Source organism: Lynx canadensis, chromosome X, assembly GCF_007474595.2.
Source record: "Lynx canadensis isolate LIC74 chromosome X, mLynCan4.pri.v2, whole genome shotgun sequence".
NCBI classification, from domain to species: domain Eukaryota; kingdom Metazoa; phylum Chordata; class Mammalia; order Carnivora; family Felidae; genus Lynx; species Lynx canadensis.
Window position 1 is genome coordinate 80,240,026 of NC_044321.2, and position 26,870 is coordinate 80,266,895.

Sequence of the window (26,870 nt, forward strand, 5' to 3'; positions counted from 1 at the left end):
TGGCAGCCTGGCAAGGGGGAGGCGACCGGGTCGTACCCTGTCCGTGACAGAGGTGCGCAGCGCCGCGGGATCCCTGGCGAGGAGAGGCAGTGACCGGTGCGGGCTGGGCCCAGGGCATGGGGGCTAGCGGGAGATGCTCCCTCGGATCCTCTGGAGCGAACTGCGCCAGCCACTCCGCAGCCAGCTTTCCAGGCGCCCATGACCCGCCCTGGACAGTGCTGTGCCCGGAAAGAGCTGTCGGGGTGGGGGAGGGGGAGAACCTGCTATAACAGAAATGGCGGAGCTGGAGCTGGGAGGGGGTGCAGCATCAGAGTTGTGTGTCCATCTGGCGGGGGGGAATGGGGGCGGTGGTGTCTGCTACTCCCGGGCCCTAATTCTGGAAAGGAGCCTGTTGGACCTCGTGCTCTGGGTGCTGCCTCTTCCCCTAGGTACCCGGTTGATACGCAGTTTTCAGTCTTCGTGGTAGGTCTGGCGGTTTCATCCCACAGGTTGCATTTGTAGAGGAGAGGCTTGAAAAAAAAGGAAGAGCAGGACAAGATGCCTGACTCTCGTAGTGTATGGGGGAGGGGCATGAGCAGCAGCCATTGAATGGAAACACAAATATGAATGGAGTTAACTGTGACCAGAACAGGTCAGGCATCCAGGAATACCTTCTAAAATTCCCCTTTGTACTAGCTTTCTAAGCCCTTCCCTTGCCTTTCTTCCTCACCTTCACTCAAAATTGGTAGCAGTAAAAGATGGACTAGGAGGTGAGGGTGAGACAGAAGTCATAATTACAAGTGCCACTGCACAATCTGTTTTCTGTAACATGATGGGTACTTTACCCCACTTCTGTAGTACCAGTACAAGGTACTGTGAACACCTACTGGTGAATCCTCATAACTGGAGAAGGGAGTAATGTAATGGTCAGAGTGTAATGTGAAAAGCAGCTGTTATCCAGAACCCTGAAACAGAGGGCCTAAATTAAATGAGAATATTCTCTCAACAGGTCCTCTAACTCTTGTTTTCAACAAGATAGAAGATAATATGTATACTTTTTGGTGTTGATCTGTCCACCAAGCATTCAGTTGCTACCATTATTTCCTGAATGTTTTGCCTTTGTGTCTGTCCATAGACTTCCTTTAAGGCTGCTCACTTCTATAAGGAAGGAGAGGAGGAGACTGGTTCAAATCTCTGGAGGTTGGCGTGAAGGTGGGTAAATCAGGGGAACACTATAGAGTAAGATCATGGCAAGTGTCTTTGATCCAAGTGGGTATGGGAACTCCTCCATCTCTCCTGCTTGCTGCTATATTTGCAACTGCCACAGCATCCCTTTTCCATTTCCTTCAATAGATATTAGGAATATTGGGGTATGTGTGGATTGGTTGTGATAGGGAAGAGAAAACCTGAGAACATGGACATTGAGATAGGAAACAACAAATTGAACTCTTGTGGTAAGAGATACTTCCATCAGGGTCAGCGTGCCCTCTTATTTATCCACAGTCAGGCTCCACTCTTTCCTTTATTTTTACTTATTCCAAGGCTGCTTTAGGGCTTGACGACCCTGGAATCAAGGAAAGGAGGGGAAAATTGCACCACATCCTTGCAGGTTGGTGTGAAGTAGGTACAACTTTGGGTGGGGAAGTGGAAATCAACACTGGCCCAAGAGTGATTAGGGTAATCTGGGGCCTCCTAAGCCTCTCCCATTGCCAACACTCACCAGTTTCATACCTGTTTTATAGCAGGCAAAGTAATGTGGCAAAATCTGGGGTAAAACATGTGGGTCCAACTGTTCCACTAAGTATTCAAGGTCAAGTCTCTCCATGTGAATGTCTGCATGGAGTGATGCAATTAGAAGAGATTCAAAGCCCCGTGTCATTCTTTTTCCTTAGATCCACCTCTAGTGGCAGCTCTGGTGGTGTTGGATTGCTGCTGACCACCACCGTCAACAGGTCTGCTCCTACCTGGGAACATCCATCGTCCCGCAGCTTGCTTGTACCTATGCACTTTGTGGTATTGACTGAGGCTAGGCTTTGGAAGGAGATCGATTGATTGATGGACTGGTGATTGACTCTAACTCTTGTTTTCAACTATATCACCTGAACTAAAGATCATAGTGTGAAGATATAAAACTGTGAGAGATCTGTGGTAGAGGCTGAGACAGGTAGAGGTACTTAACTGGGCCTCCTCTGTAACTTATACCATGACTGGGTCTGAGATTGAACATGCTGCTCAGGAGAAGCCTGAAAAGAAGGCTGAAGAAGAGATTGGGGGTGGGGCTGAAAGAAAGAATAAAGTCCCACTGGTGGTCAGACCCAAGGTTAGAACCCAGGCACAGGTAATGCCTGGGGTAAGGCCTAAATCTGATGTCATGGTAGTAAGTGGGGCAAAGCCCAAAGCAGAAACCATGGCAGTAGGTGTGGTACATACTAAGAATGAGGCCAAGGTAATCCCTGGGGTGAGGCCTACAGATAAAGCCCCTTCATGGACCATGACTGAATATGATGGTGAGGAGATGTTGAAGAGAGAGGGAGTGTCCCAGACCAATTCCATAGCCTGGCCACTGGTCAGTACTGAGTTTGAGTCAGTTGCTAAAATGAAGACCTTATCTATGGATAAGGAACTGATCAGTGTGGACACTGATTCCTTTCCTGTCACCAAGGTCAAGTCCCAATTAGGAATACAGCCTTTTTTTGGGTCAGAGGAGAAGTCCAATGTGGGATCCTGGTGGTGCCCCACGCCTACATTCGAACAAGAGATCTCTCACAATTGTGATTTCAGATGGGTGGACAGATCTTGTCTGAATTCCTGGTTCTGGAGTGGAGAAGAGGTCAGTACAAAGTTTCGTCCTAGAGACAGGGTAAAGGCCAATGCCAGATCCAGGCACAAGGCCAAGGAAGAGGACATGTCTAGGCCCAATACCAACTGGGAGTTTTATGTGTCCAGTGCCGGCTCTGAGGATGAATCTATTAAGACATCCTGGCTCTGGGCCAGAGAAAAGGCTAAAATCTGGTCCGTGCCCAAGGAAGAGACCAATAACAGGTCCAGGTTTAGGTCCAAGAAAGAAGTCTTTGAGTCCATTTCTGGATCTGAATGTGAGGACAATGTGAATTCCTCGCTCTGGGCTAGAGAGGAGGGCAAATGCAGGTCTAAACCCAGAGTCAGGAAAGGGGCCAATGTCAGGGCCAGGCACAGGACCAAGCAAGAAGCTTCCATTGATTTTGTATCTGGATCTTTAGATGTAGTCCAAAAAGAGTCCTGGTTCTGGCCTGGAGAAAAGGCTAATAACTTGTCAAGGCCCAAGTTCAAGAAAGAGGCCAAGGCCAGAAAAATGGCAAAGGAAAAGGTCAAAACTAAGGCCAGAGCCAGGGCCAAGCCAGAAACCAGGTCCAAAGAGGAGTTCCTCATTGGGACCTGGTTCTGGGCTGCAGAAGAATCCAGCATAGTAGATGGGGCCAGTGTCAAGTACAGCTCTCAAGTGGAGGATGATTCCATTTTTGGCAGTTGGTTTTGGACTGAAGAAGAAGCCAGTATAGAGACTGATGCTAGCAGTAAATCCAGACCAAGCACTGAGGAGGAATCTATTGGCAATTTCATCCTTGGGTCTGGGGAAAAGGCCAGTATGGAAACTGGGGCTGAGGCCACCTCCAAATCTATGCTAGAAGATGATAAAGTAAACGTCATTGTTGGTTCCTGCTTCTGGATTAGTGAAGAGACCAACCTAGAGGCTGAGGAAGAGACCATTTTTGGGTCTTGGTTTTGGGTCAGTGATGGGGCCAGTATGGAAGTTGATATTAGAGCCAGCTGTGCATCCAGGCTAAGGTCTGAGGAAGAAGGGGTCATTGGTCCCTGGTTCTGGGATGGAAAAGAGGTTGATACAGAGGCTGAGTTTGGAGAAGCCAGGCCAGGAGATGAAGAAGAGTCAATATTTGGGTCCTGGTTTTGGGCTGGAAACCAGGCAAAGATGGATTCTGGGGCTAAAGTCAGTTGTGATACCATGCCAGGGGCTGAGGAGGAACCCATTATTGGATCATGGTTCTGGAATGGAATAGAAGCTTGTGTGGGGACTGAGGTCAGCAACAAGTCTACCCTGAAGGACAAGGAGGAGGTTATTATATCATCTTGGTTTGGGACCACAGAAGAGGTCAGTATAAAGTATGGAACTGGTGCCAGATGCAAATTTATGGCAGAGGCTGAAGAGATCAATAATGAGTCTTGCTTCTGGGATGAAGAAGACCCCTGCATATATACTGCCAATGGAAGCAGGTGGAAGTCTAGGCCAGAGGAGGAACAGGACACTGTTAATTCATTGTTCTGGTCCAGGAAACACACAAGGCCAGAGACCATTATAGGGCCCTGGTTACGAGCTACAGAAGAGGTCAGTACAGATGATGGGACTGGAGAAGAGACCAACCCACTGATCGAGGAGGAGACCATGATCACATCCTGGTTCTGGAAAGGAGATGAAACCATTAGAGTGGCTACAGACAAAGAAGAATCCAGGCCAGATGCTGAGGAGGAGGACATTATTGGTTCTTGGTTCTGGGCTGGGGAGGAGGACAGGCTCAAGACAGCAGCTGAAGCTAGAGAAGAGGACAGGCTGGCAGCTGAGGAGGAAGCTATTGTTGGGTCTTGGTTCTGGGCCAGGAAAGAGATCATTAGGAAAGAGGCTGGCTTTTGCAACAAATCCAGTCCAGAGGCTAAAGAGGAGGAAGCCATTGTTGGGTCCTCGTTCTGGGCTGAAAAAGAGGCCAGTATGGAGGCAGGAGCCAGTTTCGAGTCCATGCCAGTGACTGAGGAAGAGGAAATCACTTCCTCAGTCCTGGTTGGGTCCTGGTTTGGGGCTGAAAAAGACAACAGTATAGAGGTTGGGCCTCAGGCAATAGAAGAGAACAGGTCAAGGACTGAAGAAGAAATCATTTTTGGGTCCTGGTCCTGTGCTGCAAAAGAAGTCACTGTAGAAGCAGAGACATTCTGTGCATTCAATCCAGAGGATGATGAGATAATTGTTGAGTCCTGGTTCTGGTCTGAAGAGAAGGCTATTAATGAGACTGGAACTGTTGTAACTTGTAAGACCAGGCCAGACAATGTGGAAAAGGCAGTTTTTGGGTCCTGGTTTGGAGCTAAAGATGAGGCCAATAACAGGACTGACAATGGGACCAACTGTGAGACCAGGACAGTAGATGAGGAGGATGATCCCATAGTGGGATCCTGGTTCTGGGCAGGAGATGAGGCCCATTTTGAATCAAACCCTAACCCTGTGTTCAGGGCCATTTGCAGGTCTAGGTGTTCATTTGAGCAGGAGCCTGATGCTTCACACAGGCCCCAGAGCTGGGAAGAGGTCACTGTTCAGTTCAAGCCTGGTCCATGGGGTAGGGTTGGCTTCCCATCTCCAATACCCTTTAGATTTCCAAAAGAAGCAGCATCTATGTTCTTTGAAATGTTTGGAGGAAAGCCAAAGCACATGGGACTTAACCCAGAAAGGGAAGAGCAGGAATCTTTGCTTCAGCCTGATCAGCCTGATCCTGAGTTCCCATTTCAATATGATCCATCCTACAGGTCAGTCAGGGAAATTCGGGAACATCTTAGGGCCAGAGAGAGTGCAGAACCTGAGAGTTGGTCCTGCAGCTGCATACAGTGTGAGCTTAATATTGGTTCTGAAGAGTTTGAAGAACTCCTTCTATTAATGGACAAAATCCGAGATCCTTTTATTCATGAAATATCTAAAATCGCAATGGGTATGAGAAGTGCTTCTCAATTTACCCGAGATTTCATTCGGGATTCAGGTGTTGTCTCACTTATTGAAACCTTGCTCAATTATTCCTCCTCCCGAGTTAGGACAAGTTTTTTGGAAAACATGATTCGCTTGGCTCCACCATATCCAAATCTAAACATGATTCAGACATATGTATGTCAAATGTGTGAAGAAACCCTTTCTTATAGCTTAGATTCCCCTGAGCAAATTTCTGGAATAAGGATGATTAGACACCTCACTACAACTACTGACTATCACACACTGGTTGCCAAGTATATGTCAGGATTTCTCTGCTTACTAGCCATGGGCAATACCAGAACAAGGTTTCATGTTCTGAAAATACTACTGAATTTGTCTGAAAATCCTGTCATGACAAAAGAACTACTCAGTGCTGAAGCAATGTCAGAATTTATGGGCCTTTTTAACAGGAAAGAGACAAATGACAATACTCAAGTTGTTCTAGCAATGTTTGAGAATATTGGTAACAATATCAAAAAGGAGATGGTGTTGTTCACTGATGATGATTTCAGTCTTGAGCCACTTATTTCTGCATTCCATGAAGTTGAGGAGTTTGCTAGGGAACTGCAAAGCAGAACAAATGATCAATATGACCCTGAAGCAGGCCAGTAAAATTAGTATGATTAATCACTTGCCTTTGTCCTAATGTTCCTGAGTTAACAATTCCTTGAATAATGTTTTGGTTTACATGGTCGGTTGTGTTGTAATGTACATCTTTATTGCTAGCACTGACTTTGCCCAACTCTGTATGAGCTGAATCATTCTTCTGATGCCAAATGAATATTAGAACTGACAGAACATTTGTTGATATTTGTGTTTTTGTCTAAATTGTGACACTTAGTATTTCGGCTAGAGTGAACTGAGCCATCATAAGTAAGCTAGCTACCCTTCTGATTGTTGTTCTAGTGTGTTGATGTCTATTTGAGTCTTGTGTTTTCAATAAAGTTCTGTTTTAAAGTTGTCAGAAGTCACCCTTCTCCTTGAACTTAAAATATAGATGCAAAGATAACACAGGAACACACATAGATAATTAATCTATAAATAATATGCTCATTGAAAAAGTTTATTCTGATGACATTAAATGCAAAGGTTACCATGGGCTGCTACTCAGGGCATACCTCAGGAGAAAAAGAACTCAATTAAGCTGGGCTCTGGAATATATGAAAGACTGGGTGGGGGCGCCTGGGTGGCGCAGTCGGTTAAGCGTCCGACTTCAGCCAGGTCACGATCTCGCGGTCCGGGAGTTCGAGCCCCGCGTCAGGCTCTGGGCTGATGGCTCAGAGCCTGGAGCCTGTTTCCGATTCTGTGTCTCCCTCTCTCTCTGCCCCTCCCCCGTTCATGCTCTGTCTCTCTCTGTCCCAAAAATAAATAAACGTTGAAAAAAAATTAAAAAAAAAAAAAGACTGGGTGGTGTGAATAAAAGCATGGAGTTGGGAAAAGTTGTTCTATGTGAGTGAGTTACCCAGTCAGACTGGAGTGGCTGGGAAGGGTGTATTAAGGGATAGAGAGGATGAGATAAGTTTTGAAGAAATAAGAAGCTGAATTTTGCATCTCAAAATACGGGTGTTTCATTGATACTGCTTAAAAGTTAAAAGAATTAAGAAAGTACAGAAAATTAACTGAGACAGGAAAACCATTTCTTCATAGTGGTGCCCATGGAAAATGTTATGATGGTAATACCATACAGCCTCTAAAAGTGATGAGGTATAGATTTTTCAATTGAATAAGAAAATAATAAAGCAAAATGCTTTATTTGGTGGAATAGAAAAGACTGGTATTATACATAGAAAGTATAATTCCATTGTAAAAATAAATGTGGTAAATAGACCAAATGTATGCAGTTTTGACTGTAAAACATAACAAAGGAGTAAACAAATGTGAGACTACAACTTCAAAATGACTGGCTTGCCAAGTAAAAATACATATTAAATTAAAGGGAATAAACTTTAAAATTTCCAAAGTTCCTGAATTCACACTACATGTTTTTCGCATTCAAAAATGTAATACATATTCAGACAGAAGCAAAAGTCAGGCATACAGTTGTTTTGGTTTGGGATAGGGGATTTTGGGCAGTCCAGGTTAAGAGTAAATCTGCAAAGTTTTATTATTTTCAGGAAAACAACCAAACATGGTGACCCTGTCATTTTTTTATTTGTCAGGATGGAAAGTGGTGTTTTTTCCTACCTGATTCTGGTATGCAAGGTTTATGGGCATAGAGCAAAGTGGTAGTTTTGCCTGCCCTCACAGTGTTTGTTTTGCTTATCAATATTTTTCAAGACATACTGTGTGTGTGTGTGTGTGTGTGTGTTAATATGTCTCCAGAGTATCATACAGATTAATAAAAATAACTTCCTTTCCAAACCCCTTCCTCATCAAGTATTCCTTGCCAGCCCTGTGCTGCTAAAGAGCAAGGCCCAGGCCTAGCACTAGCACTGGAAGTTCCAGCTCTAAATCCAGCCTTCCTTCAGCTCTCTATCTTCACCAGGGTCAGGAGCTTCAAATTCTTCTAGCAAGCATCTCAACCTCAGGGGCAGAATATTCTACCATCCATGCTGCAGGGCTGCGGCAGACAGGTTGACTACATGGTCACGTGAAGCTGGTGGTGGGTCACGTGACCACGCTCTCACTTGCAGAAGCACAGAGGTGTGTCGCACTGAAAGGGGACTGGAAGGACATACACCTGACAACTGACAGATGGCCATGGGAAGAGTGGTAGAATGTTGGGCTGGGTGGGCAGGTGTCTCTCCATCCTGAAAACGGATCTCTCAGGCGACTGGAATTACAGCATTTGTTTTTAGAGGGCACAACCCTTCAGCCAGCGTCTGAGCCAGGATCAGTCTTTTGCCCAGGAGCTCAAGAGGCAGGAAGTCATCCTGCAGGAGGCAAATATGGAGAAGCAGTGGTTGCTGTTGGAGGAGGTGGGTGCGAGGCTGGGAATGGCATCCATGGGACATGGTGGCTGAGAATAGGTCCGGTGCAGGAAGTCCCTAGGACCATCCTGGGTCTCTGCTTCTCTCACCTTCTGAACACCCCTCCCCCACTCCCAGGCTCCCCGCGCAGCCCAGCTGTGTGTGACTCCATTACTATGTGTCCGGTAAGGGAGGTGGACTCACGGAGGGAGTTGGCTTTAGGGGAGACCAGAGAGAGGAAATGGTGAAGTGACAATTCCTGAACACCCGTGGCGTTTTCTTTGAAAAGGCAGGGATGGGGACTAATGGGATCTATGATTTACATTACCACACCCATCCTCTCACCTAGTTGGCACTCTTTCTGTGCTGTCTTTCAAATGGTCAGGATGGCTAAGCTCAATATGGGGGGCGAGTTGGGGTGGGGGATGAGAGGGGAACAAGATTGACTTTTACTCCAAGGCTCCAACTGACTGGAGATGTAAGAGCGGAATTAACCTCAATCCTGCCAGCTCTAAGGAAGGTGAGAGGCAACACACTTAAGAGGAAAGAACCTGGGGGCCCCTGGGTGGCTCAGTAGGTTAAGCAACTGACTTCGGCTCAGGCCATTATCTTGGGTTCATGGGTTCAAGCCCCACATCAGGCTCTCTGCTGTCCTCCCCAAGCCCACTTCAGATCCTCTGTCTCCCTCTCTCTGCCCTCCCCAGCTCTTGCTCTCTCTCTCTCTCTCTCTCTCTCAAAAATACATTAAAAATTATATATATATGTATATGTATATATATGTGTATATACATATACACACACACATATATATACATATACATATATATATAATTTTTACACACACACACACACACACATATATGAATTGGTAGCTTCAGTATGGACTAAATGTAAAAAAAAAAAAAAAAAGAAGAAGGAACCTAGATGCTTTGGGGTCTTCACATAGGATTTCTTATTGGTAATCCAGCAAGCTTCTCAACTCCCAAGAGGATCCCTGTATCTCATCCGGGGCAGCAGTGTTCTTGAGGTCTGCCCTGGATATAAGGTTCTGAAAGGGCCTAGATCCATTGTACTCCCAACAGCTCCCTCCCATCTAGGGATGCAAAGGTAAGTGCTCTGTCTGCTCTATCCTAGGTCTGTCCCTTTCCCATCCTGAGACTTAGAGGAATGTTTCTAGGAACCACCTATAGAAACCATTTTATGGATGGTCCCACAGGTTCCCCTCTGTCAACCTTCACTTTTTTCCTTGTTTTTGTTTTCTGGGCAAAGCTTTAGACTTGGTGATTTACAGCTCTCCTTTGTGGCACTTCCTTATTTTTCCTTATCTCTTTTGGTCAGAGCTCAGAACTGTGAAAGAGCCACAGGATACCAAAGTTTTTTTAAGGAAAATACAGTTAGGAAAAAATAAATTTTATTAATTCCATTAATTTCTCTATTTGCACATTTTCCAGACTTGAAGCCAGTTGATACATAGAGATCTTTCTCATTCTTTACAGCTGCATAACACTCTCTTGTGCCACTACCATAATTTGTTCAATCACTCTGTATGTGGACATTTAGTTCCAATATCTTGCTGTTATAATTAATGGTAGTATAACCTTACACAAATGTATTTTTGTATGGTTAGAGTTCTGTCTTCAGGACATATTTATAGATATGGGGATGGTGGACCAAATGATAGTTATGTGCAGTGTAGTTTTATTAGGTAATCCCAAATATCCCTCCAAAGAGGTATTACACATTTTCACACCCACCAGCAATGTATGAGAGTGCCTGTTTTCCTTCAGCCTTGCCAGTTAACTTAATATCCTTTTAATATTTGTAGAATATCTACTGATGTCACCTCTCTTGTTCCTAATGCTAGTAATTGGGTCTTCTGTTTTTTTTTTTTCATTATCATTGTGGCTAATATATTACCAGAATCCCACCAAGGGCCAACCTTGCAAGCAGACCTTTTTAGGCTAGCAAATTCAGGTCTGCTGTGTTAACTCTTCTACACATTTGGTGAATGGTGTTAGAAAAATTACCTAGTCATTTGGGAAAAACAAAGTTAGATGAGACTCCAATACATATGAGCAAATTCCAGGAAAAATAGGTATCTTAAATATTTTAAAAGATATGGGAGGTTAAAGAGAAAGAAACACTATTTATCTAGAATAAATATTCTCTTGTGTTATGTAGAGGAAAATGGACATAGATTCTTATGTAGAGGAAAGTGGACATGGATTCTTTCCATGTAATACCAGTATCTTTTATTAAATAGTCTGCCCTACTTCAATGGTTTCCAATGTCTCCTTTGTAGTGTATGGAGTTGGTTTCATATATGTTTCTCAGGTAAATGCTCTCTGGTGTTAGAAATATACAGGTTTGCTTATTACAGTTTATAATAAACATTGAGGGTTATCTGAAATGTTATATCCATAATTCACATATGTGATTGGATTCTCCAGTTAACTTTATCATTTTATCATATCTTTATTTTTTTATTATGAAATTTATTGTCAAATTGGTTTCCATACAACACCCAGTGCTCATCCCAACAGGTGCCCTCCTCAATACCCATCACCCACCCACCCCTCCCTCCCACCCCCCATAAACCCTCAGTTTGTTCTCAGTTTTTAGGAGTCTCTTATGTTTTGGCTCCCTCCCTCTCTAACCACTTTTTTTCCTTCCCCTCCCCCATGGTCTTCTGTTAAGTTTCTCAGGATCCACATAGGAGTGAAAACATATGGAATCTCTCCTTCTCTGTGTGACTTATTTCAGTTAGCATAACACTCTCCAGTTCCATCCACGTTGCTACAAAAAGCCATATTTCATTCTTTCTCATTTCCACGTTAATTTTATTATATCTTTATTTTTTTATATATATGAAATTTATTGACAAATTGGTTTCCATACAACACCCAGTGCTCATCCCAAAAGGTGCCCTCCTCAATACCCATTACCTACCCTCCCCTCCCTCCCACCCCCCATCAACCCTCAGTTTGTTCTCAGTTTTTAACAGTCTCTTATGCTTTGGCTCTCTCCCACTCTAACCTCTTTTTTTTTTTTCCTTCCCCTCCCCCATGGGTTCCTGTTAAGTTTCTCAGGATCCACATAAGAGTGAAACCATATGGTATCTGTCTTTCTCTGTATGGCTTATTTCACTTAGCATTACACTCTCCAGTTCCATCCACGTTGCTACAAAAGGCCATATTTCATTTTTTCTCATTGCCACGTAGTATTCCATTGTGTATATATACCACAATTTCTTTATCCATTCATCAGTTGATGGACATTTAGGCTCTTTCCATAATTTGGCTATTGTTGAGAGTGCTGCTATGAACATTGGGGTACAAGTGCCCCTATGCATCAGTACTCCTGTATCCCTTGGGTAAATTCCTAGCAGTGCTATTGCTGGGTCATAGGGTAGGTCTATTTTTAATTTTCTGAGGAACCTCCACACTGCTTTCCAGAGCGGCTGCACCAATTTGCATTCCCACCAACAGTGCAGGAGGGTTCCCGTTTCTCCACATCCTCTCCAGCATCTATAGTCTCCTGATTTGTTCATTTTGGCCACTCTGACTGGCGTGAGGTGATACCTGAGTGTGGTTTTGATTTGTATTTCCATGATAAGGAGCGACGCTGAACATCTTTTCATGTGCCTGTTGGCCATCTGGATGTCTTCTTTAGAGAAGTGTCTATTCATGTTTTCTGCCCATTTCTTCACTGGGTTATTTGTTTTTCGGGTGTGGAGTTTGGTGAGCTCTTTATAGATTTTAGATACTAGCCCTTTGTCCGATATGTCATTTGCAAATATCTTTTCCCATTCCGTTCGTTGCCTTTTAGTTTTGTTGGTTGTTTCCTTTGCTGTGCAGAAGCTTTTTATCTTCAAAAGGTCCCAGTAATTCACTTTTGCTTTTAATTCCCTTGCCTTTGGGGATGTGTGGAGTTAGAGATTGCTACGGCTGAGGTCAGAGAGGTCTTTTCCTGCTTTCTCCTCTAAGGTTCTGATGGTTTCCTGTCTCACATTTAGGTCCTTTATCCATTTTGAGTTTATTTTTGTAAATGGTGTGAGAAAGTGGTCTAGTTTCAACCTTCTGCATGTTGCTGTCCAGTTCTCCCAGCACCATTTGTTAAAGAGGCTGTCTTTTTTCCATTGGATGTTCTTTCCTGCTTTGTCAAAGATGAGTTGGCCATACGTTTGTGGGTCTAGTTCTGGGGTTTCTATTCTATTCCATTGGTCTGTGTGTCTGTTTTTGTGCCAATACCATGCTGTCTTGATGATGACAGCTTTGTAGTAGAGGCTAAAGTCTGGGATTGTGATGCCTCCTGCTTTGGTCTTCTTCTTCAAAATTCCTTTGGCTATTCGGGGCCTTTTGTGGTTCCATATGAATTTTAGGATTGCTTGTTCTAGTTTCGAGAAGAATTCTGGTGCAATTTTGATTGGGATTGCATTGAATGTGTAGATAGCTTTGGGTAGTATTGACATTTTGACAATATTTATTTTTCCAATCCATGAGCAGGGAATGTCTTTCCATTTCTTTAAATCTTCTTCAATTACCTTCATAAGCTTTCTATAGTTTTCAGCATACAGATCCTTTACATCTTTGGTTAGATTTATTCCTAGGTATTTTATGCTTCTTGGTGCAATTGTGAATGGGATCAGTTTCTGTATTTCTCTTTCTGTTGCTTCATTGTTAGTGTATAAGAATGCAACTGATTTCTGTACATTGATTTTGTATCCTGCAACTTTGCTGAATTCATGTATCAGTTCTAGCAGACTTTTGGTGGAGTCTATCGGATTTTCCATGTATAATATCATGTCATCTGCAAAAAGCGAAAGCTTGACTTCATCTTTGCCAATTTTGATGCCTTTGATTTCCTTTTGTTGTCTGATTGCTGATGCTAGAACTTCCAGCACTATGTTAAACAACAGTGGTGAGAGTGGGCATCCCTGTCGTGTTCCTGATCTCAGGGAAAAAGCTCTCAGTTTTTCCCCGTTGAGGATGATGTTAGCTGTGGGCTTTTCATAAATGGCTTTGATGATCTTTAAGTATGTTCCTTCTATCCCGACTTTCTCAAGGGTTTTTATTAAGAAAGGGTGCTGGATTTTGTCAAAGGCCTTTTCTGCATCGATTGACAGGATCATATGATTCTTCTCTTTTTTTTTGTTAATGTGATGTATCACGTTGATTGATTTGCGAATGTTGAACCAGCCCTGCATCCCAGGAATGAATCCCACTTGATCATGGTGAATAATTCTTTTTATATGCCGTTGAATTCGATTTGCTAGTATCTTATTGAGAATTTTTGCATCCATATTCATCAGGGATATTGGCCTGTAGTTCTCTTTTTTTACTGGGTCTCTGTCTGGTTTAGGAATCAAAGTAATACTGGCTTCCTAGAATGAGTCTGGAAGTTTTCCTTCCCTTTCTATTTCTTGGAATAGCTTGAGAAGGATAGGTATTATCTCTGCTTTAAACGTCTGGTAGAACTCCCCTGGGAAGCCATCTGGTCCTGGACTCTTATTTGTTGGGAGATTTTTGATAACCGATTCCATTTCTTCACTGGTTATGGGTCTGTGCAAGCTTTCGATTTCCTCCTGATTGAGTTTTGGAAGAGTGTGGGTGTTTAGGAATTTGTCCATTTCTTCCAGGTTGTCCAATTTGTTGGCATATAATTTTTCATAGTATTCCCTGATAATTGTTTGTATCTCTGAGGGATTGGTTGTAATAATTCCATTTTCATTCATGATTTTATCTATTTGGGTCATCTCCCTTTTCTTTTTGAGAAGCCTGGCTAGCGGTTTGTCAATTTTGTTTATTTTTTCAAAAAACCAACTCTTGGTTTCGTTGATCTGCTCTACAGTTTTTTTAGATTCTATATTGTTTATTTCTGCTCTGATCTTTATTATTTCTCTTCTTCTGCTGGGTTTAGGCTGCCTTTGCTGTTCTGCTTCTATTTCCTTTAGGTGTGCTGTGAGATTTTGTATTTGGGATTTTTCTTGTTTCTTGAGATAGGCCTGGATTGCAATGTATTTTCCTCTCAGGACTGCCTTCGCTGCGTCCCAAAGCGTTTGGATTGTTGTATTTTCATTTTCGTTTGTTTCCATATATTTTTTGATTTCTTCTCTAATTGCCTGGTTGACCCACTCATTCGTTAGTAGGGTGTTCTTTAACCTCCATGCTTTTGGAGGCTTTCCAGACTTTTTCCTGTGGTTGATTTCAAGCTTCATAGCATTGTGGTCTGAAAGTATGCATGGTATAATTTCAATTCTTGTAAACTTATGAATGGCTGTTTTGTGACCCAGTATATGATCTATCTTGGAGAATGTTCCATGTGCACTCGAGAAGAAAGTATATTCTGTTGCTTTGGGATGCAGCGTTCTAAATATATCTGTCAAGTCCATCTGATCCAATGTCTCATTCAGGGCCCTTGTTTCTTTATTGACCGTGTGTCTAGATGATCTATCCATTTCTGTAAGTGGGGTGTTAAAGTCCCCTGCAATTACCACATTCTTATCAATAAGGTTGCTTCTGTTTATGAGTAATTATTTTATATACTTGGGGGCTCCGGTATTCGGCGCATAGACATTTATAATTGTTAGCTCTTCCTGATGGATAGACCCTGTAACTATTATATAATGTCCTTCTTCATCTCTTGTTACAGCCTTTAATTTAAAGTCTAGTTTGTCTGATATAAGTATGGCTACTCCAGCTTTCTTTTGGCTTCCAGTAGCATGATAAATAGTTCTCCATCCCCTCACTCTGAATCTAAAGGTGTCCTCAGGTCTAAAATGAGTCTCTTGTAGACAGCAAATAGATGGGTCTTGTTTTTTTATCCATTCTGATACCCTATGTCTTTTGGTTGGCGCATTTAATCCATTTACATTCAGTGTTATTATAGAAAGATACGGGTTTAGAGTCATTGTGATGTCTGTATGTTTTATGCTTGTAGTGATGTCTCTGGTACTTTGTCTCACAGGGTCCCCCTTAGGATCTCTTGTAGTGCTGGTTTAGTGGTGACAAATTCCTTCAGTTTTTGTTTGTTTGGGAAGACCTTTATCTCTCCTTCTATTCTAAATGACAGACTTGCTGGATAAAGGATTCTCGGCTGCATATTTTTTCTGTCTAGCACACTGAAAATCTCGTGCCAATTCTTTCTGGCCTGCCAAGTTTCAAAAGAGAGATCCGTCACGAGTCTTATAGGTCTCCCTTTATATGTGAGGGCATGTTTACCCCTTGCTGCTTTCAGAATTTTCTCTTTATCCTTGTATTTTGCCAGTTTCACTATGATATGTCGTGCAGAAGATCGATTCAAGTTACGTCTGAAGGGAGTTCTCTGTGCCTCTTGGATTTCAATGCCTTTTTCCTTCCCCAGTTCAGGGAAGTTCTCAGCTATTATTTCTTCAAGTACCCCTTCAGCACCTTTCCCTCTCTCTTCCTCCTCTGGGATACCAATTATGCGTATATTCTTTCTTTTTAGTGTATCACTTAGTTCTCTAATTTTCCCCTCATACTCCTGGATTTTTTTATCTCTCTTTTTCTCAGCTTCCTCTTTTTCCATAACTTTATCTTCTAGTTCACCTATTCTCTCCTCTGCCTCTTCCATCCGAGCCGTGGTGGTTTGCATTTTGTTTTGCATTTCCTTTAAAGCGTTTTTCAGCTCCTCGTGACTGTTCCTTAGTCCCTTGATCTCTGTAGCAAGAGATTCTCTGCTGTCCTGTATACTGTTTTCCAGCCCAGCGATTAATTTTATGACTATTATTCTAAATTCACTTTCTGTTGTGTTATTTAAATCCTTTTTGATCAGCTCATTAGCTGTTGTTATTTCCTGGAGATTCTTCTGAGGGGAATTCTTCTGCTTGGTCATTTTGGATAGTCCCTGGTGTGGTGAGGACCTGCAGGGCACTTCCCCTGTGCTGTGGTGTATAACTGGAGTTGGTGGGCGGGGCCGCAGTCAGTCCTGATGTCTGCCCCCAGCCCACCGCTGGGGCCACAGTCAGACTGGTGTGTGCCTTCTCTTCCCCTCTCCTAGGGGCGGGATTCCCTGTGGGGTGGCGTGGCCCGTCTGGGCTACTTGCACACTGCCAGGCTTGTGGTGCTGGGGATCTGGCGTATTAGCTGGGGTGGGTAGGCAAGGTGCACGGCGCCGGGGGGGCAGGCTTAGCTCGCTTCTCCTTAGGTGATCCACTTCAGGAGGGGCCCTGTGGCAGCCGGAGGGAGTCAGATCCGCTGCCGGAGGTTTGGCTCCGCAGAAGCACAGAGTTGGGTGTTTGCGCGGAGCGAGCAATTTCCCTGGCCGGAACCGGTTCCCTTTGGGATTTTGGCTGGGGGATGGGCGGGGGAGATGGCGCTGGCGAGCGCCTTTGTTCCCCGCCAAACTGAGCTCTGTCGTCTGGGGTTCCGCAGCTCACCCTCCCTTTGTCCTCCAGCCTTCCCGCTTTCCGAGCAGAGCTGTTAACTTATGACCTCCCAGACGCTAAGTCGCGCTTGCTGTCGGAACACAGTCCGTCAGGCCCCTCCGCTTTTGCAAGCCGGACTCGGGGGCTCTGCTTGCCTGGCGAGCCGCCCCTCCGCCCCGGCTCCATCCCGCCAGTCCGTGGAGCGCGCACCGCCTCACCGCCCTTCCTACCCTCTTCCGTGGGCCTCTCGTCTGCACTTGGGTCCGGTGACTCCGTTCTGCTAATCCTCTGGCGGTTTTCTGGGTTATTTAGGCAGGTGTAGGTGGAATCTAAGTGATCAGCAGGACGCGCAGTGAGCCCAGCGTCCTCCTACGCCGCCATCTTCCTCGCCCTATTATATCTTTAATATGATATCATTATATTGACTTCTTTGAAACTCTTGGAATTTCAAAATAGGAAAGTGTGTTGGCCAGGCCAAAAAATATGTCTCTGTGTTGCCAAAGCCATTTTGTTGTCTTTCATGAAGACTTTCATGATGGTGCTTATTACCTATATGACTTTATAAAGAATCAACAATTTCTGTTCCTAAACCATACCAGATTAGAAGCTGAATTTCCTCACATAGAAAATTAACATCCATTTATATAGGGTAAGCTTATAATTAACAAAATCACAAGGCTTATATAGAATCCAGAGTATCAGTTTACTTATTTGTACAGAGAAATAGCAACATCAGAGGAAATGAAATAATATAATCCAGTGGATTTTCTAACTGTACAACTGTAGGAAATTAAAATCAAAATCAAAAGGTCAATTAACTTGAATTTAAAAGCACTTTTTTCATATATATATATATATATATATATTTTTTTTTTTTGAGAGAGAGAGAGAGAGGGAGAGAGGGAGAGCATAAGTTGGGGAAGGGCAGAGAGAGGGAGGGAGAGAATCTTAAGTAGGCTCCACACTCAGCATGGTGCCTGATGTGGGGCTCCATCCCAGGATCATGACCTGAGCCTAAACCAAGAGTCGGACGCTCAACCAAATGAGCCACCCCATTCATATTTAAAGTGTTTTAGGGGCGCCTGGGTGGCACAGTCAGTTAAGCGTCCGACTTCAGCCAGGTCACGATCTCGCGGTCCGTGAGTTCGAGCCCCGCATCAGGCTCTGGGCTGATGGCTCAGAGCCTGGAGCCTGTTTCCGATTCTGTGTCTCCCTCTCTCTCTGCCCCTCCCCTGTTCATGCTTTGTCTCTCTCTGTCCCCCAAAAAAATAAATAAACGTTGAAAAAAAAATTTTTTTTAAAAATAAAGTGTTTTAAAGTTTGTTTTAAGGCTAGAAGATTACTCTTGTTTTAAATTTTTTCAAAAATTTTTCCACCTTTATTTAAATGAATTGACAAAAAAACATTGTGTAAGTTTAAGGTGTACAATGTGATTATTTGATATACATATATATTGTGAAATTATTACCACAAATTTGTTAGTTAACATCCATCACCTCACTAGTTACCTTGTGTGTGTGGTGTGTGTGTGTGTGTGTGTGTGTGTGTGTGTTAATAACATTTAAGATCTACTGTCTTAGCAAATTTCAGTTTATAATACACTATTGTTAACTACAGTCATCAGGCTGTACGTTAGTTCCCCAGGACTAACTCATCTGATAACTGCAAGTTTGTACCCTTTGAACTACATCTCCCCGTTTCCCGCACCTACTTGGCAACCACCAGTCTACTCTGTTTCTGAGTTTGACTTTTTTAGACTCCACATATGAGAACATACAGTGTTCGTCTTTCTCTGACTTATTTCACTTAGCATGATGTCCCCAAGGTCCATCCATGTTGTCTCAAATGGCAGGATATCCTTCTTTCTCATGGCTGAATATTATTCACATTTGTAATGTAAATATTATTTACATTTTCTTGATTCATTTATCCATCAGTGCATAATTAAGTGGTTTCCATGTCTTAGCTATTGTGAACAATACTTCAAAGAAACATGGGGGTGCAGATATCTTTTTGAGATAGTGACTTCATTTCCTTTGAATATATACCCAGAAGTTGGATTCTTGGGTCATATGGTAGTTCTATTTTTAAGTTTTTTTAAAAGCCTCCACAGTTTTCCATAGTGGCTGTTCCAATTTACATTCCCACCAACAGTGCAGAACAATTCCGTTATCTTCACATTCTTGTCAACACACATATCTCTTGCTTTTTGATAATAGACATTCTAACAGATGTGAAGTGAGATCTCACTGTGGTTTTGATTTGCATTTCTCTAATGATCAGTGATGTTGAGCATATTTTCAAGGACCTGTTAGCCATTTATATATCTTCTGAGGAAAACAGTCTATGCAGATCTTAGGCCCATTTTAAAATCAGATGATGATGATGATGCTGATGATGATTACTATTCAGTTGTATTGTTTCCTTATATATTTTGAATATATGGTTTGCAAATATTTTCTTCCATTCTGTATGCTGTGTTTTCATTTTGTTTATCATTTATTTTGCTGTGCAGAAGTTTTTTAGTTTGATGTAGTCCTAATTGTTTATTTTTGCTATTGTTCCCTGTGACTTTGGCATCATATCCAAATATATAGTTGCCAAGATCAATATCCTTTTGTTTTCTTGTAGGAGGAATTTCAGGTATTAAATTTAAGTCTTTAGTCCATTTTGAGTCAATTTTTGTGAATGGTGTAAGATAGGGGTCAACCTTCATTCACTGTCATGTGAATATCCAGTTTCTCAGTACAATTTATTGAAGAGAATGTCTTTGCCCCATTGAGTATTCTTGGCATTCTTGCCAAATACTAGTTCACCATCTATATGTGAGTTTACTTCTGGGCTCTCAGTTCTGTTCCATTTCTGTATTTGTATGATTTTATGACAGTACCTTCATGTTTTCATTATTTAGTTTTATAATAAAGGTTGAAATCAAGAAATGTGATGTCTCCAGCTTTGTTCTTCTTTCTCAATATTTTTTTGGGTATGTGAAGTCTTCCATGGTTTCATGAAAATTTTAGGATTTTTATTATATTTCTGATAAAATTCCATTGGAATTTTGATAGGGATTACATTTAATTTATATATCACATTGTGTAATGTGTGTAATATGGACATTTGAACAATATTAATTATTCTGCTCAATAAACACAGAACAGTTTTCTATTTGTTTCTTCTTCAATTTCTCTTACCAATATCTTCTAGTTTTCAATATACAGATCTTTCACCTTAAATTTATCCCTAAATATTTTGTTGTTTTGATGGTATTGTAATTTGAGATTATTTTCTTTGTTTAACAGTTTGTTGTTAGTGTATAGGAACACAAGTAATTTTTCTTTATTGATTGTATATCCTAAAACTTTAACGAATTTGTTCCAACAGTTTTTTGGTTGAGTCTTTAGGATTTTTTTAATTTAGTTTTTTTCTTTTTAATTTACATCCAAATTAGTTAGCATATAGTGCAACAATGATTTTGGGAAGAGATTCCATAGTGCGCCTTACCCATTTAGCCCATCCCCAGTCCCAAAACCCCTGCAGTAGCCCTGTTTGTTCTCCATATTTATGAGTCTCTTCTGTTTTGTCCCCCTCCCTGTTTTTATATTATTTTTGTTTCCCTTCCCTTATATTCACATGTTTTGTCTCTTCAGGTCCTCATATGAGTGAAGTTATATGATTTTTGTCCTTCTCTGACTAATTTCACTTAGCATAATACCCTCCAGTTCCATACATGTAGTTGCAAATGGCAAGATTTCATTCTTTCTGATTGCCAACTAATACTCCATTGTATATATATACCACATCTTCTTTATCCATTCATCCATCTATGGACATTTGGGCTCTTTCCATACTTTGGCTATTGTTGATAGTGCTGCTATAAACATTGGGGTGCATCTGTCCCTTCAAAACAGCACACCTGTATACCTTGGATAAATGCCTAGTAGTGCAATTTCTGGGTGGTAGGGTAGTTCCATTTTTAATTTTTTGAGGAACCTCCATACTGTTTTCCAGAGTGGCTGCACCAGTTTGCATTCCCACCAACAATGCAAAAGAGATCCTCTTTCTCCACATCCTTGCCAACATCTGTTGTTGCCTGAGTTGTTAATGTTAGCCATTCGGACAGGTGTAAGGTGGAATCTCATTGTGGTTTTGATTTGTATTTTCCTGACGATGAGTGAAGTGGAGCATTTTTTCTTGTGTCAGTTAGCCATATGGATGTATTCTTTGGAGAAGTGTCTATTCATGTCTTTTTCCCATTTCTTCACTGGATTATTTGTTTTTTGGGCGTTGAGTTTGATAAGTTCTTTACAGATTTTGGATACTAACCCTTTATCTGATATGTCGTTTGTAAATATCTTCTCCCATTCTCTCAGTTGCCTTTTAGTTTTGCCAATTATTTCCTTTGATGTGCAGAAGCTTTTTATTTTGATGAGGTCCCAGTAGTTCATTTTTGCTTTTGTTTCCCTTGCCCCTGGAGACGTGTTGAGTAAGAAGTTGCTGCGGTCAAGATCAAAGAGGTTTCTGCCTGCTTTCTCCTCGAGGATTTTGATGGCTTCCTGTCTTACATTGAGGACTTTCATCCATTTTGAGTTTGTTTTTGTGTATGGTGTCAGAAAGTGGTCCAGGTTCATTCTTCTGCATGTCGCTGTCCAGTTTTCCCAGCACCACTTGCTGAAAAGACTGTCTTTATTCCATTGGATATTCTTTCCTGCTTTGTCAAAGACTAGTTGGCCATATGTTTGTGGGTCCATTTCTGGGTTCTCTATTCTGTTCCATTGATCTGAGTGTCTTTTCTTGTGCCAGTACCCTACCATCTTGATGATTACAGCTTTGTAGTATAGCTTGAAGTCGGGGATTGTGATGCCTCCTGCTTTGGTTTTCTTTTTCAAGATTGCTTTGGCTATTCGTGGTCTTTTCTGGTTCCATAAAATTTTAGGATTATTTGTTCTAGCTCTGTGAAGAATGCTGGTGTTATTTTGATAGGGATTGCACTGAATATGTAGATTCATTTGGGTATTATAGACATTTTAACAATATTTGTTCTTCCTGTACAGGAACATGGAATATTTTTTCCATTTTTTTGTGTCTTCTTCAATTTATTTCATAAGCTTTCTATAGTTTTCAGTGTATATATTTTTCACCTCTTTGGTTAGATTTATTCCTAGGTATTTTATGGGTTTTGGTGCAATTGTAAATGGGATTGATTCCTTGATTTCTCTTTCTGTCGCTTCATTGTTGGTGTATAGGAATGCAACTGATTTCTGTGCATTGATTTTATATCCTGCAACTTTGCTGAATTCATGAATCAGTTCTAGCAGTTTTTTTGTGGAATCTTTTGGGTTTTCCATGTAGAGTATAATGTCATCTGCAAAGAATGAATGTTTGACCTCCTCTTGGCCAATTTGGATGCCTTTTATTTTTTTTGTGTGTTGTCTGATTGCAGAGGCTAAGACTTCCAATACTATGTTGAATAACAGTGGCGAGAGTAAACATCTCTGTCTTGTTCCTGACCTTACGAGGAAAGCTCTCAGTTATTCCCCATTGAGGATGATATTAGCGTTGGGTCATTCTTATATGGCTTTTTATGATCTCCAGGTATGATCCTTCTATCCCTACGTTCTTAAGCGTTTTTATAAAGAAAGGATGCTGTATTTTGTCAAATGCTTTCTCTGCATCTATTGAGAGGATCATATGGTTCTTGTCCTTTCTCTTATTGATGTGATGAATCACGTTAATTGTTTTGTGGATATTGAACCAGTCCTGCATCCCAGGTATAAATCCCACTTGGTCATGGTGAATAATTTTTTTTAATGTATTGTTGGATCCACCTGGCTAATATCTTGTTGAGGATTTTTGCATCCATGTTCATCAGGGAAATTGATCTATAGTTCTCCTTGTTAGTGGGGTCTCTGGTTTTGGAATCAAGGTAATGCTTCATAAAGTGAGTTCGGAAGTTTTCCTTCCATTTCTATTTTTTGGAACAGCTTCAAGATAATAGGTGTTAACTCTTCCTTAAATGTTTGGTAGAATTCCCCTGTGAAGCCATCTGGCCCTGGACTCTTGTGTTTTGGGAGATTTTTGATTATTAATTCGAGTTCCTTACTGGTTATGGGTCTGTTCAAATTTCCTATCTCTTCCTGTTTCAGTTTGGGTAGTGTATATGTTTCTAGGAATTTGTCCGTTTCTTCCAGATTGTGCATTTTATTGGCATATAATTGCTCATAATATTCTCTTATTGTTTTTCTTTCTGCTCTGTTGGTTGTGATCTTTCCTCTTTCATTCTTGATTTTATTTATTTGGGTCCTTCCCTTTTTCTTTTTGATCAAACTGGCTAGTGGTTTCTCAATTTTGTTAATTTTTCAGTGAACCAGCTTCTGGTTTCATTGATCTGTTCTACTGTTTTTCTGGTTTTGATAGCTTTAATTTCTGCTCTAGTCGTTATTATTTCCTGTCTTCTTCTGATTTGGGGTTTTATTTGCTGTTCTTTTTCCAGATCTTTAAGGCATAATGTTAGGTTGTGTATCTGAGATCTTTCTTCCTTCTTTAGGAAGGCCTGGATTGCTATATACTTTCCTCTTACAACCACCTTTGCTGCATCCCAGAGGTTTTGGGTTGTGGTGTTATCATTTTCATTGGCTTCCATATACTCTATTATTTCCTCTTTAACTTCTTGGTTAGCCCATTCATTCTTTACTAGGATGTTCTTCAGTCTCCAAGTATTTGTTACCTTTCCAAATTTTTTCTTGTGGTTGATTTCGAGTTTCATAGCATTGTGGTCTGAAAATATGCACAGTATGATCTCAATCTGTTTATACTTGCTGAGGACTGATTTGTGTCCCAGTGTGTGGTCTGTTCTGGAGAACATTCCATGTGCGCTGGAGGAGAATGTATATTCTTCTGCTTTAAGATGAAATATTCTGAATATATCTTTCAAGTCCATGTGGTCCAGTGTGTCATTCAAAGCCACTGCTTCCTTGTTGATTTTTTGATTAGATGATCTGTCCATTGCTGTGAGTGGGGTGTTGAAGTCTCCTACTATTATGGTATTACTATCGATGAGTTTCTTGATGATTGTGATTAATTCATTTTTGTATTTGGGTGCACCCACATTTGGCGCATAAATGTTTACAATTGTTAGGTCTTGGTGGATAGACCCCTTGATTATGATATAATGCCCTTCTGCATCTCTTGATACAGTCTTTATTTTAAACTCTAGATTGTCTGATGTAAGTATGGCTACTCTGGTTTTCTTTGTTGACCATTACCATGATAGATTGTTCTCCATCCCCTTACTTTCAATCTGAAGGTGTATTTAGGTCTAAAGCGGTTCTCTTGTAAACAGCATATAGATGGATCTTGTTTTCTTATCCATTCTGTTACCCTATGTCTTTTGATTGGAGCGTTGAGTCCAATGACACTTAGAGTGAATACTGAAAGATATGAATTTATTGCCATTATGTTGCTTGTAGACTTGTGGTTTCTGGTGGTGTTCTCTGGTCCTTTCTAATCTTTGTTGCTTTTGGTATGTATGTATGTATGTATGTATTTATATTTTCATCTATTCTCCCTTAAAATTTCTTGCAGGGTTTTTTAATGTTCACAAACTCCTTTAATTTTTGTTTGTCTGGGAAACTTTTTATCTCTCCTTCTATTTTGAATGACAGCCTTGCTGGATGGAGAATTCTTGGCTGCATACTTTTCTGATTCAGCACATTGAATATATCCTGCCACTCTCTTCTGGCCTGTCAAGTTTCCGTGGATAGGTCTGCTGCAAACCTGATCTGTCTTCCCTTGTAGGTTAGGGACTTTTTTTCCCTTGCTGCTTTCATGATTGTCTCCTTGCCTGAGTATTTTGTGAACTTGACTATGATATGCCTTGTTGATGGTTGGTTTTTGTTGAATCTAATGGGGGTCCTCTGTGCTTCCTGAATTTTGATGTCTGTGTCTTTCCCCAGGTTAGGAAAGTTTTCTGCTATGATTTGCTCACATAACCCTTCTACCCCTATTTCTCTCTCTTCCTCTTCTGGGACCACTATGATTCTGATGTTGTTCCTTTTTAACGAGTCACTGATTTCTCTCATTCTTAAATCGTGCTCTTTTGCCTTAATCTCCCTCTTTTTTTTTTCTGTTTCATTATTTTGCATAAATTTGTCCTCTGTATCGCTCATTATCTGTTCTGCCTCATCCATCTTTGCCGCTGTGGCATCCATCCATAATTGCAGCTCAGTTATAACATTTTTTATTTCATCCTGACTAGTTTTTACTTCTTTTATTTCCACAGAAAAAGATTCTAATCTATTTTCTACTCCAGCTAGTATTCTTATTATTATGATTCTAAATTTTGCTTCAGACATCTTGCTTGTATCTGTGTTGTTTAAATCCCTGGCTGTCATTTCTTCCTGTTCTTTCTTTTGAGGTGAATTCCTTAATTTTGTCATTTTTTTAATTTTTAATTTTTATTTTTTATAATGTTTTTCAAGTTTCTTTATTTTTGACAGAAACAGAGTGCGAGCATGAGCTGGGGAAGAGCAGAGAGAGAGGGATACACAGAATCCGAAGCAGATTTCAGGCACCAAGCTGTCAGCACAGAGCCTGACACAGGGCTCGAACTCATGAACTGCGAGATCATGACCTGGGCTGAAGTCCGATGCTTAACCGACTGAGCCACCCAGGCACCGCAGTCGTTTCCTCATTTTGAAGGGTGAAAAGGAATTAACGAGGTAGAAAAAAAATAAAATTAAATAAATTAAAATTAAAAAAATATTAAAATTAAAAAGTTAAACACACACACACAAATCGAATAAATGATGCTATATCCCAGCTGTGTTTTGGTCTGGGTGTTGAAAGTGGCTTCATAGATTAGAGAAAAAAAGGGGGGGGGGGAGAAAACCAATAAAAAAAAAAAAACATAAAATGACAAAAAATAAATCATTTTGAAATTTGAAAAAAATGCATACACTGAAGTAGACTAAAATGAAATGATGGGAATAAAATAGAATTTGAAAAATTTTACACAAAAGTAAAGAATACAGTAGAAAAAACTAAAGAAAAATATTTTTAATAAAAAACAAAAATGAAAATGAATTGTTTCCCTTTCTGTATTCAAGAAAAAAATGAAATGAAAAAAAAGAATAGAGAAAAAGAAAAAAAGGAAATCGTATGAAAATTTTAAAAAGTGAATACACTGTAGTAGACTAAATTAAAGTGAAGGAAGTAAAATAGAATTTGAAAAAAAATTACATAAAAATGAAAAATATAGTAAAAATTTTAAATAAAAATAGTTTTAATAAAAATTGAGCATAAAAGTGATTTTTTTCTCTTTCTCTATTCAAGAAAAAGAAAATAAATGAAAAAGAGAAAACAGTCAAAGAAAAAAAAGAAATCATTTGAAAATTTCAAAAACTGAATACAATGAAGTAGGCTAAAGTAAAATGATGGAAGTAAAATAGAATTTGAAAAATTTTACACAAAAGTAGGAAATATAGCAAAAAATTTAAAGAAAAGTATTTTTAATAAAAATTGAAAAATTAATTTTTTCTCTTTCTGTATTCAAGAAAAATAAGTGAAAAAGAGAAAAAAAAAGAAAATTGAATAGATGGACCTGCTAACAGATACGACTGAAATTATATCATTTTCCCATAGAAGTCAGACTATGAAGCGCTTTATAGTCCATAAACTAAGCAGGCAGTGAGTCTTGTGTTCCTGAAGAGTGAGGTTTGCCCAGTTAGGCAGGGCTTTGTGTAATGGCTTCGTTCTCCACTAGATGGCGCTGCTAGCCTACTGGGGTGGAGTGTTGTCGCATTCGTAGTTGCATATGTACATGTGC

At 40.9% G+C, this 26,870-nt stretch overlaps 1 protein-coding gene across 1 annotated transcript; it reads left to right on the top strand.

The window, feature by feature from the left end:
• The first annotated feature begins 997 nt into the window (after positions 1-997).
• GPRASP1 (G protein-coupled receptor associated sorting protein 1) lies at positions 998-6,710 on the top strand. The gene is made up of 2 exons (XM_030306237.1): positions 998-1,191; positions 1,872-6,710. The coding sequence occupies exon 2, from the start codon at positions 2,183-2,185 to the stop codon at positions 6,362-6,364; it is 4,182 nt and encodes a 1,393-aa protein (XP_030162097.1). The 5' UTR covers positions 998-1,191; positions 1,872-2,182; the 3' UTR covers positions 6,365-6,710.
• The last annotated feature ends 20,160 nt before the right edge of the window (positions 6,711-26,870 follow it).